Below are 19,076 nucleotides of genomic sequence, written 5' to 3' on the forward strand. Positions count from 1 at the left end.
GGCCCCGACACCGTGTGCCTGTGTCCCCAGGGGCTGGGCTGGGCTGCGGCAGCATCGCCACACGGCTGCCCCCGAGCCAAATCCCCTGTGCTGATACCGGAGCCGGGGGTGTGCGATGGGACACGAACCACGCGGGGCTCAGCCTCTCTGGGAGAAAGAAACGAGTGTTTGAGGCTGTTTGGGAGAGAAAACTACTCCTGTCGGTTATACATGGAACTCAAAAGCCATAACAAATACTAGAAAGCCATAATTAGAAATACATGTTGCTCAAAAGTCTTGAAGAGGTAGTTAGGAGCAGCATCTCTACTTACAAAAGAATTACAAAAAGAAAAACTATGCTATAAAATACTTACACAGTTTTTGTCGCTTGCTGTTCTCATTATTTTTAAACTTGCAAATTTGTTTCCTGTCCTCTTCATTATTGTGGAAACATTGAAGCAAAACTGAGCAACAGCAGGGAAACACCAACAGCTGGCTCCAAGGCTGCAGAATGGCTGTGCAGCTCCTGCACGACTCGCACGCTTCAGCCGGGCACAAAAGCCCCTCTCCTTTCCCACAAGGAGTAAAATCAGAGTTCCTCCTGATTTCCTAGGCTTGCCCTGCATCGCTGATCCACAACCTCCTCCAAGTGTGCTGAGGGAGAGGAGACACATCAAGTGTGCTTCTGGATCATCTGTTTTCTCTCCAATTTTCCCACTCCTGAAACAGTGCCAACCTGCAGCTGGGACCACACCTGATGTCCTGCAGGCTTCTCCTCTGGGCTGGAGCCCTGCAGGGCAGCTCCACCTTGAACAATTCCTTTTCCCATTGCAGCAGTCTCCTTTGGTGTGGAAAAGAAAGAAGGGAGAATTGGAGGTCCCCTTCTCCTTGTCCATTTTCTCAGTAATTTCAGTCATTCTCCAGCACAGATGGACCGAGGGAGCCGCTTCCTCCAGACAGGCAGCAGCTCCCTGGGCACTGTTTGCCTCCTTTGGGACAGTTCCCTGGAAGTGTCCTGTGCCCCTCGGCAGAGCCCTTTGTCCTCATCTGCTTCCATGGGGACATGTCTTGGACATTACAGTCTTCCCCAAAGACAGCTCTTTGTCATATTTGCCACCTCCTTGGCAAAGCTCATTGTTGCTGCTGTTATCCTGTTGGGACAGCTCCTCGTCCCTGTCACTCTCCCCTTGGGACAGCTCTTTCCTGTGGTAGTCCTGGCCCTGGGATGCGTCCTGGTCACTCTGCTTGGCCCCTAGGGAGAGCTCGGTGGCATCTTCCCTTTGGAAGGCTCCCAGGCACTCTTGTTATCCCCTGGGTCAGTGTCATCTGCCCTGGACACTCCTGTTTGTTTAGTTCATCTTCCTACTATTTGTTCTCTTCCCACTGGGACATTGAAGACAGACACCTCCAGCAGGAAGGTGCATGCAGCAGTGTTCTGGAACAGGGATAACAACCACTTTGTGCCCTCCTGATTTCACGAAACATTTTCCTGTTGGAAAAATGAACAGGGGCAGCTCTACATGCAGCTCTACCAGCCTGACTTCTGTCAGCCCCTGGGTTCACACACAGGAAGGAAAACCGTGAGCTGTTGAGCTGCAGTGGGATGAAGAGCTTTCATTTTGGACCAGGAACTGCTGGGTATCAGCCCTCTCTTTGCAGCAATTTTTTCAGCTTGGCAGAGGTGAGACACGTCCTCACTGCCCTCACAGCAAGTACTTCAATCACAGATGCAGCCTTAACTGGGAGAGGTTTGTCTTTTCTCCCACTCCCTGTCTTTGCTCCCACTCCCTGCTGCCTCCATGCAGAGCTCCCCAGCCCACCTGAGCCGTGATGACCATGTACAGCCCCTCCATGGCACCTCTCCTCACAGCCCCTCCATGGCACATCTCCCCTCACAGCCCCTGCATAGCACACCTTTCTTCACAGCCCCTCCATGGCACATCTCCCCTCACAGCCCCACCATGGCACCTCGCCCCTCACAGCCCCATCATGGCACATCTCCCATCGCAGCCCAACCATGGCACATCTCCCCTCGCAGCCCCACCATGGCCCCTCTCCCCTCATGGACCCACCATGGCCCCTCTCCCCTCACACCCCACCATGGCACCTCTCCCCTCACAGCCCCACCATGGCACATCTCCCCTCACACCCCACCATGGCACATCTCCCCTCGCAGCCCCACCATGGCACATCTCCCCTCACACCCCACCATGGCACCTCGCCCCTCACAGCCCCACGGCACAGGCTCACCATGGCACATCTCCCCTCACAGCCTCACTATGGCTCCTCTCCCCTCACAGCCCCACCCATGGACACATCTCCCCTCACAGCCCAACCATGGACACATCTTCCCTCACAGCCCCGCCATGGAACATCTCCCCTCAGCCCCACCATGGCACAGGCTCACCATGGCACATCTCCCCTCACAGGCTCACCATGGCACATCTCCTCAGAGCCCCACCATGGCATATCTCACAGCCTCACCATGACATCTCCCCTCAGCCCCCACCATGGCACATCTCCCCTCAGCCCCTCCATGGCACATCTCCTCACAGCCCCACCATGGCACATCTCCCCTCAGCCCCTCCATGGCACATCTCCCCTCAGCCCCTCCATGGCACATCTCCTCACAGCCTCACCATGGCACATCTCCCCTCAGCCCCACCCTGGCACATCTTCCCTCACAGCCCCACCATGGCACATCTCCCCTCAGCCCCACCATGGAACATCTCCCCTCACAGCCCCTCCATGGCACATCTCCCCTCAGCCCCTCCATGGCACATCTCCCCTCAGCCCCACCATGGCACATCTTCCCTCACAGCCCCACCATGGCACATCTCCCCTCAGCCCCACCATGGAACATCTCCCCTCGCGGCTCCCTCCCCTCACGGCTGCGGCGCCGCTCGGGCGCCCCCTGGCGGAGAGCGGGGACAAGCGGGACCCTCTCCCGCCCTGCTCCCTTCCTTCTCCACTCTTTCCCCTCTCTCTCCCTCTGCCTGCCCTACTTCCCTGTCTCTGTCTCTCCCCGACCCTCCGGTCTGGCCCCTTTGTTGCCCTCCCTGCCCGCTCCTTCCCCTCTCTCTGTCCTTGAGCGCGGGGTCACAGCGCGGCCCGTCCCTCCTCTTCCTGCGGCCCCTCCTCTTCCTGCGGGTCCGTTACCGGCCCGTTCCCGGGGCCGGCCGGCGGCACCAGGCAGGTGAGGCGGGGGCGGGCCGGGCTCCAGCTGCGGGACCCCGGGGAGCAGGGAGGGAGGGAGCGGGGCTGGCTCCTGGGGGCCCAGTGCATCCCCCTTCCCAAATCCCAGCGGCATCGCTGCATTCACGCCTCTGGAGTAACCCTCCTTTCCCAGCCGGCCCCCTCGCGGGGTGAGGGTTCTATATATGGATCCTAACAACAGGTTTCCTGAAATCGCGGCTACCGAGTTATGAGAAAGTCACTTTCGGAGCAGTAATTGAATTTTAAAAGTGTGTTTATTGATCATTCTCTTTAAGTAGTAGTTACATGGGGTTTTATGGCTGTATGAAAATTAGTGGTTATCTTTGTCTGCCACCCAGATGGAATGAAATCACTGGGTCATAAATAAAAGGTGTTAATGAGCTCCATTATCACAAGCTGATGACTTAATGCCTTACATGGATCAAAGCCAGCTGAAAACATCGAGGATTGATCCAGTCCCAAGTACTTGTCCTTTTCCTTCTTTGGGTTGGGGCAGAAGGGCAATTTGGTTTGTGCTGAAGACATAAATGCTGCTTATTCTTTCATTAACCTAGTTTTTTGTTTGGAGATGGAGTGAGCAAAGGAGATGTTTCTCTCTCTGTGTCTTTAGGTCCACTGATCCAGCATTTCCATAAAGATTTCCATGAATAAAGAAGAGTTGGCTGATGTGTAACTGGTGTGTCCAGTTAGTGTTATATGTTTCTACTTTGATTTTACCTAAGGACTGGCTTTGTCACCTGCTGAGGTGGTGTCCTGGCTGTGTCCCCAGATAACCCAGAATCACTGGAATTGCTGACACAGTGACACACTCACTGCTATCGATCTGTTCTGAATTCCAGGTTTATTCAGAATAATAAACCTGCCTGGCACCAGCGAAGGAAGTTGGCAACTGCAGGGATACAAAGGCTGACCTAGTGAATCTGTAACCTGAGTGCTGATCCAGATGTTGCTGTGCTGTGATGACCTCCTCTGCCAACGTACCAGGTCGTAGGTCTTGATCCAAGGGAATAGGAAATTGAGCTATTGCTGAATGTAGGTACAGAGGAGAAGGGAGAGATTTGTTTCAGCAGTTATTGTGCAGCATCGAGCTTATTTCCAGTTTACAATGTTTGCTGAAAGGCAATAAAATAAACAGTAGAAGAATAAAGGTGATAAAAATGCTTCCAGGGAATCCTGCAGTGCAGAACAAACCCGTGTTCCCGTTGTCATACCAGGAAAAAAGTAAATTGAGAATTAATTTTCATTTACATTGTAATACTACTACTTCAATACTAACTAATTAGAAATGTAAATTAATGACTTTTAGGGAGGGAAGGGCTGGATGGGACACGGGGAATGAGGAATTGTTCCCTGGCAGGGTGGGCAGGCCCTGGCACAGGGTGCCCAGAGCAGCTGGGGCTGCCCCTGCATCCCTGGCAGTGCCCAAGGCCAGGCTGGACACTGGGGACAGTGGGAGGTGTCCCTGCCATGGCAGGGGTGGCCCTGGGTGGGCTTTTTCCAACCCAAACAGTTCTGGGATTCTGTGATTTCAATAATAGTCTGTAAAAGAAAAAAATACTGGTAAATTTTAGTAGAGATTTCTTTAATACATCAGGCTAAAGATAAGACTTATGCCCTGGAAGGTTTTTTTAAAAAAAAGGATATTTAACATTATTTTTGTGCAAATGTGTCTGCAGGTTCCTTATAATGTAGCTGCATGTGAAGAAATCCCCAGTGGCTTTGTGTCATGCTGAGTAACAACATGGGGCACTGTTTGATGGGACGGGGAGCCATGATCCCAAGGAAGCTGAAGCCATTTCTGTGCAGGATGTTGTCGGGTTACAAACCCGAAAACGACGTCAAGGACTCTTACAAGGTTCTGGAGCTGGAGGAAGGCTGTTCCCTCGACGACGTCAGGAACTCCTACCACAATCTTGCCAAAAAATACCACCCTGACAGCAGCTCCGGCATGGCCGACTCCAGGGCCTTCATACGGGTGGAGGAGGCCTACAGGGTGGTGCTCGGCGACCTGGCAGCCAAACAGAAATCAGACTCCGGCGAGGAGGAGGAGGACCAGTTCAAGTCCAAGTCCCTGCAGCACAGGCACTACCTGAGCTTCGAGGGCGTGGGCATCGGCACGCCGAGCCAGCGGGAGAAGCAGTACATGCAGTTCCGCGTGGACCGCGCCACCGAGCAGGTGCTGGAGTACCGGCAGCAGCGCCTGGAGAGCCGCTACGCCGGCAGCGACCTCAGCCGGGCCCAGGACGTGCGGCAGAGCAAGAAGGTGAAGATCACCCAGGCCGTGGAGCGGCTGGTGGAGGACCTCATCCAGGAGTCCATGGCCAAAGGAGACTTCGACAACCTGAGCGGCAAAGGGAAGCCCTTGCAGAAGTTCTCGCACAGCCCCCACATCGACCCCATGACCCACAACCTGAACAGGATCCTCATCGACAACGGCTACCAGCCCGAGTGGATCCTGCTGCAGAAGGAGATCCGCGAGACCATCGGGCGCCTGAGGAAGAGCATCGTGGCCTCCAGGAGGAAGCTGGGGGAGCCCATGACGCTGTCGGAGCAGAAGCAGTGGGGCCGCGTTTGCGAGCAGTTCGCGGAAGACATCAGGAAGCTGAACAAGAGGGTTGACAACTTCAACCTGGTGGTGCCCATCCTGAGCAGGCAGATGGTGCATTTCAGCACCGACAAGGAGATGCTGCGAGCGCGAAAGACTTACGAGGCTGTCGCGGAGAAGGTTTCTGATCCGGGCACGAAGGAAAACGGGGGGGAAGAGGGCGAAAGGTTTGGGTGGAAGTCTGCTCTCTTGAGGTGGTTAAAACTTGCACCGAAATAATTCACGCTAATTCCTCTCGCCAAGGTTCTTGAATGCACTTTATTAATGAAATATAGCACTAGAGAAATTTCAGGTTCGCTGGAAATGTCAAATCCACGCTGTTGCACTACTTGAAGGAAATTTGGTTGTGTGATGACCATTTGCATTACAAATAATTGAGATACTTTTAAATATTATTAAATGAAATGTGCCAGTTTGGGTTGTGGTGGAGTTAATTTTTCTCATCGTTAGTCTGGGGCTGCGTGTTGGGTTCTGGCTGGAGGCAGTGCTGACCATTCCCGGGTGGTTTTATTGCTGGGCAGGGCTTGCACAGCACCTTTTGTGCCCTCCCCACCTCCCCAACCCCTGAGCAGCTGCTGGATGGGTTAAACCACAGCAGCAACAAATCAGTTCTTCTCTTGCAGGCCATTTTCCTTCTGCTGAAATCCAAATTAATGCTTCACTTCAGCACAGTAATCACTTTTACAGTCTCTTATCACTTCAAAGGGGAAACAGAGGCATAAGAAAAGCACATTAAAATGGAGTCTTGCTGTGCCCTGTTTGACCTTTGCTCTCTTATTTCAATACTTACAACTGATGAATTTTTGGCAGGTTCTCTGCATATTTTTTAAAAGTACATTCATCTCTTCAAGGGTAAATTCACTGGCTGTGAAGGGAGGGTTCTGGATGTCTTGGCTCGGAATGTGCATGTGCACAAGTCCATTTTTGCATCTTTTACAGAGAAAGAGGTCTTGGAAATTTATTTATTGGTGAACACCCCCTGCCATGGGCAGGGACACCTTCCAGCTCTGTGTATGAATGTTTATTTCCATAATTTATTCTTGTTTATAACAAAAACTTAATTAAAGATACTGTGAATTAAAGATACTTTTCTGAAGGTCCTTTGACATGGTACTCTCAGAAATCTTACATTTTGATTCACATTAGGATCTGCAATAATTGGATCAGAATTGCTGTTCAGACAAATCCAGTGGGAGATTCCAAGAGCAAGTCCAGTTCATGGCACAAGGGTGAATAGAAACCAGTTTGCAGGAAATGGGACCGTCCCACTTTGGCTCACAAAGAAGCATCAGCCCTTCAATACCAGAGGTGCCATAAAGGGTGAATCAGCAGAATGAGGGATTTTTATGTTCTTATTAAAACTACTTGGGTTTAAATGGGGCAGGTATGACCTGACTGAGGAACTTCAAATCAGCCTTGCACTGATGCCATCAAAACCTGCCAGGCACAAAAATCCACTTCTGCAACATTTACAGTGACGATGGAAAAAATAATTTCCACTTTAATGTTCCCCAGGTGTTTAGAGGAGTTCAGTGTTTCAGGGCTTGTCTATAATTTTGTTGCTCTTAAGAGCAGTGTTTAGTCAATACCAAGGCATATCAACCACTGCACACAGAAGATCCAGGAGAGAATGGCCTTCAGAAGGAATTTTTCTGGCTGACACTGGACTGTTAATTTGAATTTGATAAATGTTATTTTATGACGGTGAAAAAGGGTGCAGCCGTTGCTGATCCCAGATCCAAAACCACGTTGTTTATTCCCAGAACTTCCTATTTGTTGGTTTAATGGCCACATGCCTTGTGGCTTGAAAGGCTTAAGTGACATCTTAATATGAAGACAAAAGATTGTATAGGTATATAATTTTATATATTATGAAGATACAATGTTTGAGATATCAGTTTTTCTCAGGCTGAGGAATCTGTTTCTTGCCCACAGGACAACAGGGAATGGCTTGAAACTGAAAGAGAGATTTAAACAAATACTGAGAAGAAATTCCTCCCTTCTCTAGGCACTGTAGATGCTGAGGATTTCTATGTTTCAGAGCAGTAACATCTTAGAATGAACGTGGAGATACAGAGCAGGCTCTGAGGAGGAGGAATAAAGGAGAAGCAAGAGGAGGGCACCCTGTAAAAGAAATATGTACGTGATAAATGTTTATTCTTATGCCCCTCTGAGGGAGCAGGGAGTGTGGTGTCTCTGGGCTTGATGGAGCACAGTGTGTACATTTAAGTTAAGGTTATAAAATGAAGCAGGGAGGACTTTGAGCACAATGTGATTCTTTCAATTCCACATCTGTGAGATGTGCCCTCTAATCCTCAAAACGCTGACTTTGATCCAGTTCTCTTCTTTTCCCAGGGCTTTTATTCAACATCTGTCTTTTGGCACTTATTCATTTGGCTGTTTTAGATGGCCATTTATTGACATGTATGTTATCCCCATATTGCTTGTCCAGTATTGCTTGTCCTTCTAACCCAGACCATTCCGTGATTGATCCTATGAGTTAGAATTTATCCATGTTTATTAATTCCGCTTATTTTCATTAAACCAGACACCGGACTGAGGTGTAAGAGCGTTTAGGGGTGAACGCTATCTATTCCAACACGAGAATGACAATACTGTGCTGTTGCCGTGGGGCGGCGGAGGAGGCCGGGGGTCACTCCCGGCCGTGGGGCGGCGGCGCTGGGGCTGAGGGGCCGTGAGGGGGCGGCCATGGCGGGAGGGGCTCCGGCCGTGAGGGAGGGGGCGGGGCCTGAGGGAAAGGCGGGAGCGCGCTGGCCCCGCCTCTTCCCGCCCCGCCCGAGCAGCAGTGGGCGGCGCTTACGGCGTGTGGCGCCGCATTGACCAATCACACCGCTCTGTCCTTACCCGGCCCTCGGCTGACGCGCAGCGCTCGGCTCTGATTGGGCAGAGGGCACGTCAGTCAGGGGCTCGGTGCCCTCAGGCGGAAGCGTCTCGCCCGGAGCGGGTACGTGCGGCAGCGCCGGGCCGGGCCGGGCGGCACCGGGACGGGGACCGGGACCGGGATCAGGGACAGGGGGCGGGATGGGGGGCGAGAGAGAGAGCGGCACCGCACCGGGAGGGACCCGGGGCCGCTCCCTGGGACACCGGCGTGTCGCGGATTGTCCGGCCCTGAGGGCGCGCCGCCGGTGCTCCGCGGGGAGCGGGCTCGGTAGGGGAGGTTAATGGAGAAAATGCCGTGTTTTATCTAAATAACAATGTACCCGGCCGGCCCTAGGAACCCGTGGCGGGGCTGTAGCTCGGGCTCGGGGCTCGCCGTGCCCCGCCACGCCCCGGTGCCAGGGCGGGCACCGCGATGCGCTCGGAGCGGGCCTCAGGCAGAGCCAGCCCTGGAGAACTGCGGGATCCAGACGGGTTCTGTACCCGGCCTCCTCAATTTTCAACTTTCATAGCGCTCCTAAAGAACCTCTGCTGCGGGGAGTCCTGGGGCTGAGCTGCACCTTGGTGTAAAGGGATAAATCATGGAATGGTTTGAGTCGGGGTTGGAGGGACATTAAATCCCAGCCAGTGCCACCCGTGCCATGGCAGGGACACCTCCCACTGTCCCCAGGCTGCTCCTCAGTGCCCAGCCTTGCCTTGGCACTGCCCGGGACCCAGGGCTTTGTAAGGAATGGAAATATAGTTAATATCACTTTTTAATAAGTTTGCTACACATCCTTGTTTTTGTGCAAATTAGTTTAAAATTTCCTTTCTTTGCTCTTGTCTTTCTGTAATACTTAAAAATTAGTGCTGTGGAATAGGGAGAATGAAAGTGAAAGTGCAGGAAATCGCTGAAATAAGTGGGAAAACGGCAATGGCTGTTACAGAAATGTTCACATAAGCCCCTGATATTCTTTTCATCCTCTGTGCATGTGGGGAAATGTGTGACCTAAAGGATATTCTGAGGAGTTGCTTGTGGAAGATGCATCTTCTTCAAGGAAAACTTGGAATATTCTTCATGTCTTTAAGTTTCTTCCCTTTTCCTTTTGTATTTTCCTGTCTTTGGAAACAGGCAGTTCTGTTCTTTACTAACCCAATGATATTCCACATAAGGCATTTTTCTTCCTGCAGACTTTTCCTATTTCCTTGCAACTGCTTTCAATATTTTGTTCGTCAGCTCATTTGGGGAGAGGAGAGCTGATTTTCAGGTGGAAATGTGGAGCTGCTGTTGTGTTTTCTGCCTGCACAGCAGAGCAGTGGGTCTGCTCTCCACGCTGCCCTCTGCCAGGGTGGCTTGTCCAGCTCCAGAGTCCCCAGCTGGTTCCTGCAGAGCTGTTTGTGTTTGCTGGACAGGCTGAGGAATGTCCCCGCCTGCCCTTGGCACCGGGGAGGAGGCTGATGGTGGGAAGGGCGTTGAAGGACAGGAATTCCAAGGGCTGTACCTGATTCCTGCCTGGGAGCTGTGTGGGTGGGGGAGTTCAGGGCAGGGATGAGTCCTGCCCCTTGGTCCAGGTGGGAAATCCCAGCTGAAGGCATCTGCCTCCCCCAGAGGGTGTGTGCAGGGCTGGCAGCTGTCCCTGTGTCCCTGGGAGTTAAAATGCAGTTTATTGTGTGCTTCCTCTTTTTCTAAGGAATTATGGAGAATTACAGGTCATGGAATGTTTGGGTAGGGAGGGACCTCAGAGCCCACCCAGTGCCACCCCTGCCATGGCAGGGACACCTCCCACTGTCCCCAGTGTCCAGCCTGGCCTTGGGCACTGCCAGGGGTGCAGGGGCAGCCACAGCTGCTCTGGGCACCCTGTGCCAGCCCTGCCCACCCTGCCAGGGAACAATTCCTCATTGCCAAGATCCTCAACCAACCAGGGAACTGCCCCTGGATCCCTGGCAGTGCCCAAGGCCAGGCTGGACACTGGGGACAGTGGGAGGTGCCCCTGCCAGGGCAGGGGTGGCACTGGGTGGCTTTAAGGTCCCTCCCAACCCAACCCAATCCATAATTCCCTGTTTCCCTGCAGCCACTCCCAGGCAAGGTCCCTCAGCCCACAATGGGACAGCAGCAGGAATTGTGAGAGATCCAGTGTGGGTGGGTGAGGAGCTGGGAGGGGAAACAGGAATTGCTGCAGGACAGGGACAGACACAGCTCCAAAGAGGAACAGAGAAAGTGGAGCCATTTAAGAGTGGAACTTGAGGAAGGGCTTCAGGAGCAGCTGTAACTCAGCTGAGGGAGCTGGAAGGGGCTGCAGAATCCCTGAGGGGCTGGAAGGGGCTGCAGAATCCCTGAGGGAGCTGGAAGGGGCTGCAGAATCCCTGAGGAGCTGGAAGGGGCTGCAGAATCCCTGAGGGAGCTGGGAAGGGGCTGCAGAATCCCTGAGGAGCTGGAAGGGGCTGCAGAATCCCTGAGGAGCTGGAAGGGGCTGAGGCTGGAGCAAAGGAGGCTCAGGGGCCCTCGTGGCTCTGCACAAGTCCCTGCCAGGAGGGCACAGCCGGGGGGGTCGGGCTCTGCTGCCAGGGAACAGGGACAGGAGCAGAGGGAGCGGCCTCAGGCTGGGCCAGGGCAGGCTCAGCTGGGACAGCAGCAGCAATTTGCCCATGGAAAGGGAGCTCAGGCCTTGGCAGGGGCTGCCCAGGGAGCTTTGGTGCCCCTGTCTCAGGGAGTGTTCAGGAGGTGTTTGGATGTGGCCCTGAGAGGCACTGGATGATCTCCAAGGCTTTTCCCACCCTGCTGACCCTGGGATTCTGTAGGAGCACAGCAATTCCCTGTGAAAGCTGTGGGATGAGCAGGGATCTGACCGCTGCCAGGGAAAGGTGAGAGGAGAATTCCTGAGGAGAATCACCAGATGGCTGAGCCCAGATGCTGCACAAATTAAAATAACTTTGGGATTTGATGTGGCATCACAAGTGTGGGTTTCTGGAGGACAAACCTTTGGATTGTGCTCCAGGAGGTGACCTGTGTTTGCAGCATGGACAAACTGTTTATTGATTGATTTTTATTCCACTTCTTCTCCCTGCTGTTATTAACCAGAAAATGTTCTCCAGCAGTCTGTGCTGTCACACAGTTGTGAAGGACATTTTTGTTATTCTTTACCAAATGGCTGGAAATGAACTATGGCAGGTTGGGAACTGCAGGAGTTGACAATACTAAAGCAAATTAGAATGCTGCTAAGGGCAGCTGTGAGTCAGTTAATTAACTTTGCTTTTCCCATATTTGAGGCTCCCTGTGACCTTTTCTCTGTGCACTGAGACCTTCTCTACCCTCAGAATCAGGGTTTGATTTGCTGAGTTGGGCTCTTTCTCTGTGTTAAAAAGGCACTAAGTCATATTATCTGTTGGATTGGAGACTGGAAATATTAGAGTTTAATTGAGACTCCTTGACATGACTTATGAACCAAGTTCTGCCATAAGCTTTGGGGTTGTGTGGTGATTTTCTTTTGGGGTTGTGTGGTGATTTTCTTTTGTAGTTCTGTGTAAGGGAGCTTGTTTTGTGACCATAGCTCAACATAGTTTATCATGGAATGGTTTGGGCTGGGATGGCTTTAAAACAATCTCCTTCCCTCTCCTGCCACGGGTGGGGCAAATTCCACTGGGAGGTTCTGTATAAAACCTGAATTCTGTCAAAGCCCCCAGATTGTCAGTCGTGGGAGTTGTCCATAATCTCGAGATGTTCCTGATTGATACTGAGAGTCTGCCTAGAGCAGGGGCTGGACAGAGTTAAAGGAATGAAGAAATAAATTAATAAATAAGGAATAAATCCCTTATTAAAAGGCCTTTAAAGGATGCACAAGGCAGTACAAGAGCCTGGCTGTGGCTACATCCAAGTTGGACCCTGGGTCACGAGTTTTCACACTTTTATGAGTTTTGCTCCATTTCCTTATTGGGGTTAACTACAATTACAGCTCCAGGTGATGCAGTCCCACCCTCACAGTTTGTTCTCCTCAATTCACTGTTTTTACACTTTTTTGGGGCTGAAGCTGCAGCGGTGTCCTTGGTTCTGGGCTGGGAAAGGATTGTTCTGTGTGACTGAGCCGTGAGGAGAACTGCTGACACTTTACGTGGAGTTCAGAGTCACACACTAAGGCAGTACAGAATCTGGAAAATACGAAAGCTCAAACTGAAGGCATCAATACTGACCTCACCTTTGGCTGTGTTTCAGGCACTCAGGAGCTGCTGTTGATGGAAGAGTCCAGGACAGAGTGCTGGGACAGCGGGGCAGAGTGAGCCGAGCCTGGGGCAGAGTGAGCCGAGCCCGGGGCAGTGACAGCCGTGCCCAGGGCACTGTGGGCTGTCCCCAAGGCAGCGACAGCCGTGCCCAGGGCTCTGTGGGCTGTCCCCAGGGCAGTGACAGCCGTGCCCAGGGCTCTGTGGGCTGTCCCCAGGGCTCTGTGAGCTGAGGCCATGGCAGGGTTCCTGGACAATTTCCGCTGGCCGGAGTGCGAGTGCATCGACTGGAGCGAGCGCCGCAACGCCATCGCCTCCATCGTGGCCGGGGTGCTGGTGAGCCACAAACTGTCACACTTGGGCCTCTGGTTCTGCCACTTCTGCCTCTTAACTTCCCCAAATCCAGCCTGCTCCTTCCGGGGGTCACTGTGGGCTTGGCAGCAGCGTTGTCACAAGACCTGTGACGTTGCTGATCGTGAGCCATTTCTGATCTCTCCCCTTGAGAGGAAATTCCTCGTGGATTTCCTGCAGAGTTAGATCTGTTAGAACTGCTCTGTTCTGCACCATCTCCATCTCATGTGTGTTTAGAGTCTGGATTCTTGTTCTTAAGGGGAACAAGGAAGAGGGAATTTCACAGAAATTGCACTGGGAATTTCATAGAATCCCAGAAGGGTTTGGGTTGGGAGGGACCTGAAACCCCATCTGTGGGCAGGGACACCTTCCCCTGTCCCAGGCTGCTCCAAGCCCCAGTGTCCAACCTGGCCTTGGGCACTGCAAGGGTTCCAGGGGCAGCCCCAGCTGCTCTGGGCATAAATTTATCCATACCCCACTCCTTAATGTGAACAGAAAGTGTGGCTGATTCCCAAACACCCCCCTGAAAACACCAACGTTGGGATTTGCGCAGGCATTGCCCATCAAACACATGTACATCACCGTCCAGAGGAGTTGGTGCTTGTTAGGAGCCAGTGAAGGCAGTGCTGCTTTCCCTGGCTGCCCTGTGCCCCCCAGGCTCAGCCCTGTGTGTGTCTGTGCCCAGTTTTTCACAGGCTGGTGGATCATGATCGACGCTGCCGTGGTCTATCCCAAGCCGGAGCAGCTGAACCACGCCTTCCACACCTGCGGGGTCTTCTCCACCCTGGCCTTCTTCATGTGAGTGCTGGGGACAGGGCTCACCACAGAGCCACCAGCAGCAGCCAGGCTTTGCTGGCAGGGTGGATGAATCACAGACTCCCAGAATGGGTTGGGTTGGGAGGGACCTCAGGGCCCACCCAGTGCCAGCCCTGCTTGGCAGGGACACCTCCCACTGTGCCAGGCTGCTCCAGCCCCAGTGTCCAGCCTGGCCTGGGATGGAGAATGCAGTGCTTACCTCAATATGGAACAATTCACTGCATTTCCCTCTGTTTTTACAAGTTTTACAGCTGTTCCTTGCCCAAAACTTTCTCAAATGGGAGGGGAAGCAATAGCCTGGCTCTTGTTGTGGAGATGTAAATAAAAGTAACACCTTCTATTGAATCATTCAGCATTGGCAAGAAAAAGGGATGACTTGGGATTTGTGACTAGACAGAATGCCAGGGAATTTCCCAGAGTTTGTCACATGTTAAAAAAAAAAAAAAAAAAAAAAAAAAAAAGCTGGGGTTTTACTTAGAACTCCAAATTGATTTTCTGTTGTGTCTCCTTTTTTTGCCCCCAGGATAAATGCTGTATCAAATGCACAGGTGAGAGGAGACAGCTACAGTGATGGATGCTTAGGAAGAACAGGTAAATTAACTCTACAAATCCTGCTCAGGTGATCATTTACCTGCTGGGGGTTTTTCCAGGTCCTGGTGAAAGAAGTAATCAGGAGATAAGGAGTAGGAGAGAACTTCTGTGAATTAGTTTTACAGAATTAACCCCTGGAGATAAGTGCTGGCTTTGTTAGAAAGGGAACTTGGTGAAAATTCAGCTTCTGGATGTCTGGGCTTCCTAAACTTTCCCTGCAAATCCTGGAGAGCTGCTGGGAGAATCCAGTTCCTGCCTGGGGGTGGCTGTGGAGCAGCCATTCCCTGGGGATGTGTCACAAACATTTCCATTTCCCTGTGTCACTGCTGAGGGTGTCCCTGCACCTGCTGTCCCCTCTGCTTCCATTCACAATTCCCTTTCTATTTCCCACATGGATCCCAGCAGCCTTTTCCATGGCATTTGTGAATTTGGAGGGATTTGCTGCCATTTGGAGTGGCCTGTGGTGCTTTTTGTGTGTCCTTCATGTTCCAGCTCAGAGAACCTCGGCACAGGAATATCCTTCCTTCCTTCCTTCCTTCCTTCCTTCCTTCCTTCCTTCCTTCCTTCCTTCCTTCCTTCCTTCCTTCCTTCCTTCCTTCCTTCCTTCCTTCCTTCCTTCCTTCCTTCCTTCCTTCCTTCCTTCCTTCCTTCCTTCCTTCCTTCCTTCCTTCCTTCCTTCCTTCCTTCCTTCCTTCCTTCCTTCCTTCCTTCCTTCCTTCCTTCCTTCCTTCCTTCCTTCCTTCCTTCCTTCCTTCCTTCCTTCCTTCCTTCCTTCCTTCCTTCCTTCCTTCCTTCCTTCCTTCCTTCCTTCCTTCCTTCCTTCCTTCCTTCCTTCCTTCCTTCCTTCCTTCCCTCCTTCCCTCCTTCCCTCCTTCCCTCCTTCCCTCCTTCCTTCCCTCCTTCCTTCCTTCCTTCCTTCCTTCCTTCCCTCCCTCCTTCCCTCCCTCCTTGTGGATTTATCCTTGGGTTTAACCCTTTCCAGTTGTGCCTTTAGTGAGCTCCTGTGTGCCATCCTCCCAGAGGAGCAGCTGGATTCTCTGTCCCTGTGGATAAAATCCACATTTCACTCTCCCTGCAGGGGCTCGGATCTGGCTCTTCATCGGCTTCATGTTGATGTTTGGATCCCTCATTGCTTCCATGTGGATTCTCTTTGGAGCATATGTCACACAGAGTAAGTCTGCCTGCTTGCTCCTCTGCAAAGTGCTGCCCTTGCCAGCTTTGGCAGGAAATCACAGGGAGGGAAGCCTGGGGTCTGGGAAACGTGAGCCACAGCATCCAGGCTGTAGTCTGAGATGGACACTGGAATATCCTGTTAAACCCAGCTCCCTGTAGCTGGAATATCCTGTTAAACCCAGCTCCCAGTAACTGGAATATCCTGTTAAACACAGCTCCCAGGAGCTGGAATTTGGAATATCCTGTTAAACCCAGCTCCCAGTAACTGGAATATCCTGTTAAACCCAGCTCCCTGTAGCTGGAATATCCTGTTAAACCCAGCTCCCAGTAACTGGAATATCCTGTTAAACCCAGCTCCCTGTAACTGGAATATCCTGTTAAACCCAGCTCCCAGGAGCTGGAATTTGGAATATCCTGTTAAACCCAGCTCCCAGTAACTGGAATATCCTGTTAAACCCAGCTCCCAGTTACTGGAATACCCTGTTAAATCCACCAGATTTAAATCAGAACTAAAGCACTGAGTGTTTCCTCTGTTCCTCTCTGCAGACACTAATGTGTACCCTGGATTAGCAGTGTTTTTCCAGAATGCATTAATATTTTTCAGGTAAGTTACCTGGGCAGATTGGCCTCTTTCCAGAGGGACTTTGCTGCTTCCATGCATTGACATTCCAGGTTTGATTTGCCCTGGCCAGGCTCTGGGCTCCCTCCCTCGTTGGTGCAGCTGTCTCTGCTCCCCTGGGTGTGCAGCTCTGGGATGTGGGTGCCCAGGGAAGCACAGAGTTCTGCACGAGGGATTGCCAGTGATTTTGGTTTTGGACAATGGCCATCACTCACCTCTGCCCTGCAGTCCCTTGGCTCCCCTCCCAGCAGAGCCAGCTGGGGGATCCCATTCCCCTTTTCCAGACTGTTTCACACCAGTGGCTCAGGTCTCTGGTGCTTGATATTCCCTGAATTTCCCTTCACTGGCTGAGCCTGCAGCTATAAAGAGTGAGAATTCATTTTTGTGAGAGCATGCTGCTGTGTTTTGTAACAGCACACTGGATTTATTTCAAATAATATTATTAAATCTGTCATGTAACAGTTGAAAATCGATTTGGAGTCTCTAATAACTCCTTTTAGCTGTGGAATGCATTTAGCAGTCCATGGGTTTTATGAATAAAAGGCACTGAAAGTGTTAAACAGTGTCAGTTCCAAGGTGAGTCACTGGAAGTTTCACCTCACCTCCTTTCTTCTTTCAGTTCCTGGCTGATCCTTTTCCTTCCTCCCCACACCAGGTGCTTTGCAGTGACCTGCATGGGCTCTGGGAAATGAGGATATTCCTGCAGGGAACAGCAGCTCCTAAACCCCCACTCTGGGACTGAGAAGGGAAGCTGCTGAAGGCAGATTTGTGCCTGAAGTTTTTTATTTACAATCCCAGAAGGTTTGGGTTGGAAGGGACCTTAAATCCCAGCCAGTCCCACCTGGGCAGGGACACCTTCCCCTACCCCAGGTGGCTCCAACCCTGTCCAGCCTGGCCTGGGACACTCCAGCATGGGGCAGCCACAACATTTGGGGCATTTGGGGTCTGATTCTCTGCCCCAGGCTTCACATTCCTTCTGATTTGTTCATAGAAATGGAATTGTTTAGGTTTTATCCCAGCACATCCTGCCACGCTGAGCTGGTTCCCAGGCAGCAGAGTGAGGCTTGCTGCTCTGGACTCCTTGGATTTCACAACTCCCAGGCTTTTCCTCCACCAGGGCTGTGAGAGTGGCTGTTTTTGTGTTTGGGCTTCAGCTGGCTCCCACAGCTCCAGCCATGCACAGGAAATCAAACATAAACACCAACAAATCCTGATCTGACTAAAACTTCATGGCTGGGCTGTTGATTGCACAGGGTAAGGTTCAGGGATACCGTTAAAGTCACCCAATGTGTGGTCTGATTTTTATTTCTCTTTTCCCCCTCAGCACCCTGATCTACAAGTTTGGGAGGACAGAAGAGCTGTGGGGCTGAGCTCCCTTGCCCACAGCTGCCACGTGGCTCTCGTGTGTAGATAACTCACAGCCCCTTGTCCTTGGTTTGCTTCCCAGCCTGGCGGGACTGAGACAATTCCAGGCTCTGTGTGAGGCCCTCCCGTGCCAGGACACACTTGTGAATGTGTGCACAGGACAGGATCTGTCCTTTCCAAGGGGAGGGCAGGCTGCCAGCCTTCCCTGCTCAGGCTCCAGCTTCCTCCTGCAGCTTCTGCTCCACAGCTCCACCCGTGTCCAGGCTTCTGTGAACAGTAGTGAGCAACCAGGACAGAGCCAGCCCAGCCCTGCTGGGCTCAGAGCCGATTTTAAACATTTTATATTATTGTTCAGGTAAAAATAAAGTAGATTTTTTTTTCTTCTTTTGGTAAAAGGTTATGGGTTTTTAAGCAAGTCCCTACACTCAGCAGGTTGTGCATGGCAAAGCAAAGTATTCCTGACTTGTGATGGCTCTGGCACAAAGGACATTTGCTGGCACCACAGTCCTTGGAATTAATTTCATGCTGCTCAGTGTAAGAGATACCAGTTGGTATTTAATGTATTTCCTGATATTAGAATAAAAAAACTCCAACAAACTGATGCCAGTTGTACTTGATATGGAGAATAAATGAGTCAGAGCAGTGTCTTGCTACTCATGCCAGTGGCACTGTCTCCAGGGGCAGCTGTTTGCTGATAAATCAGTTTTCCTGACCTGTTCCCTCTCTGATTACAAAGTGAGGTATGGATGGATTCATTGCTCACAGTCCAAGCTTGTAATAATTTCAAGTTTCAATAAATTCTAGGAGTGACTCACACCCAGTTTTAGGGCTGCTGTTGTCTCAGTTAAAATGTATTTCTCTTACATTTTATGAGTGTTTGCATTAATGAATTATTGAGATCCAGTTTCATCTCAGTGGAGTGAAGCAGAAAGTGAGGCTGAGGATGTCTGATGTCCCTGGAGTGTCCCTGCAGATCCATTTGCTGGGGGGAGTCCTTCTCACGAGGTCTCTGTGGTTTGTTCTCTGTGCTTGTTACAGCATTTGCCTCTCCCCTGGCCCCCGAGGCTTTCACAATTCCCCACATGCAGGCTGCTGCTCAGAGGTGTCAGAGCTGAGTGGGAATGCTGGGCTGGGATCCCAAGGATTGGATCTGTTCCCCAGGGGAACACCTGATGTACCTGTGTGATCCCAAGGATTGGATCTGTTCCCCAAGGATTGGATCTGTTCCCCAGGGGAACACCTGATGGAGGCTGTGTGATCCCAAGGATTGGA

The 19,076-nt window shown here is 51.7% G+C and overlaps 2 protein-coding genes across 4 annotated transcripts; both read left to right on the forward strand.

Moving 5' to 3' along the window:
* Window positions 1-2,926: 2,926 nt before the first annotated feature.
* Window positions 2,927-6,212, forward strand: DNAJC28 (DnaJ heat shock protein family (Hsp40) member C28). Of its 3 annotated transcripts, none has more exons than XM_058044974.1 (3): window positions 2,927-3,175; window positions 4,045-4,227; window positions 4,872-6,212. In XM_058044974.1, the coding sequence occupies exon 3, from the start codon at window positions 4,922-4,924 to the stop codon at window positions 6,017-6,019; it is 1,098 nt and encodes a 365-aa protein (XP_057900957.1). In that variant the 5' UTR covers window positions 2,927-3,175; window positions 4,045-4,227; window positions 4,872-4,921; the 3' UTR covers window positions 6,020-6,212. The 3 variants fall into 3 exon arrangements, with proteins under 3 accessions (XP_057900957.1, XP_057900956.1, XP_057900955.1); XM_058044973.1 differs by having other exon boundaries at window positions 4,045-4,182; XM_058044972.1 differs by having other exon boundaries at window positions 2,928-3,175; window positions 4,045-4,179.
* A 2,480-nt stretch (window positions 6,213-8,692) lies between these two features.
* On the forward strand, window positions 8,693-18,624 carry TMEM50B (transmembrane protein 50B). The gene is made up of 7 exons (XM_058044979.1): window positions 8,693-8,765; window positions 12,885-13,225; window positions 13,926-14,038; window positions 14,580-14,647; window positions 15,726-15,818; window positions 16,367-16,424; window positions 17,764-18,624. Exons 2-7 carry the CDS (start codon window positions 13,127-13,129, stop codon window positions 17,807-17,809), a joined length of 477 nt encoding a protein of 158 aa, XP_057900962.1. The 5' UTR covers window positions 8,693-8,765; window positions 12,885-13,126; the 3' UTR covers window positions 17,810-18,624.
* Window positions 18,625-19,076: the final 452 nt, after the last annotated feature.

The sequence above is a fragment of the Melospiza georgiana genome, chromosome 2 (assembly GCF_028018845.1).
Source record: "Melospiza georgiana isolate bMelGeo1 chromosome 2, bMelGeo1.pri, whole genome shotgun sequence".
Classification (NCBI taxonomy): Eukaryota; Metazoa; Chordata; class Aves; order Passeriformes; family Passerellidae; genus Melospiza; species Melospiza georgiana.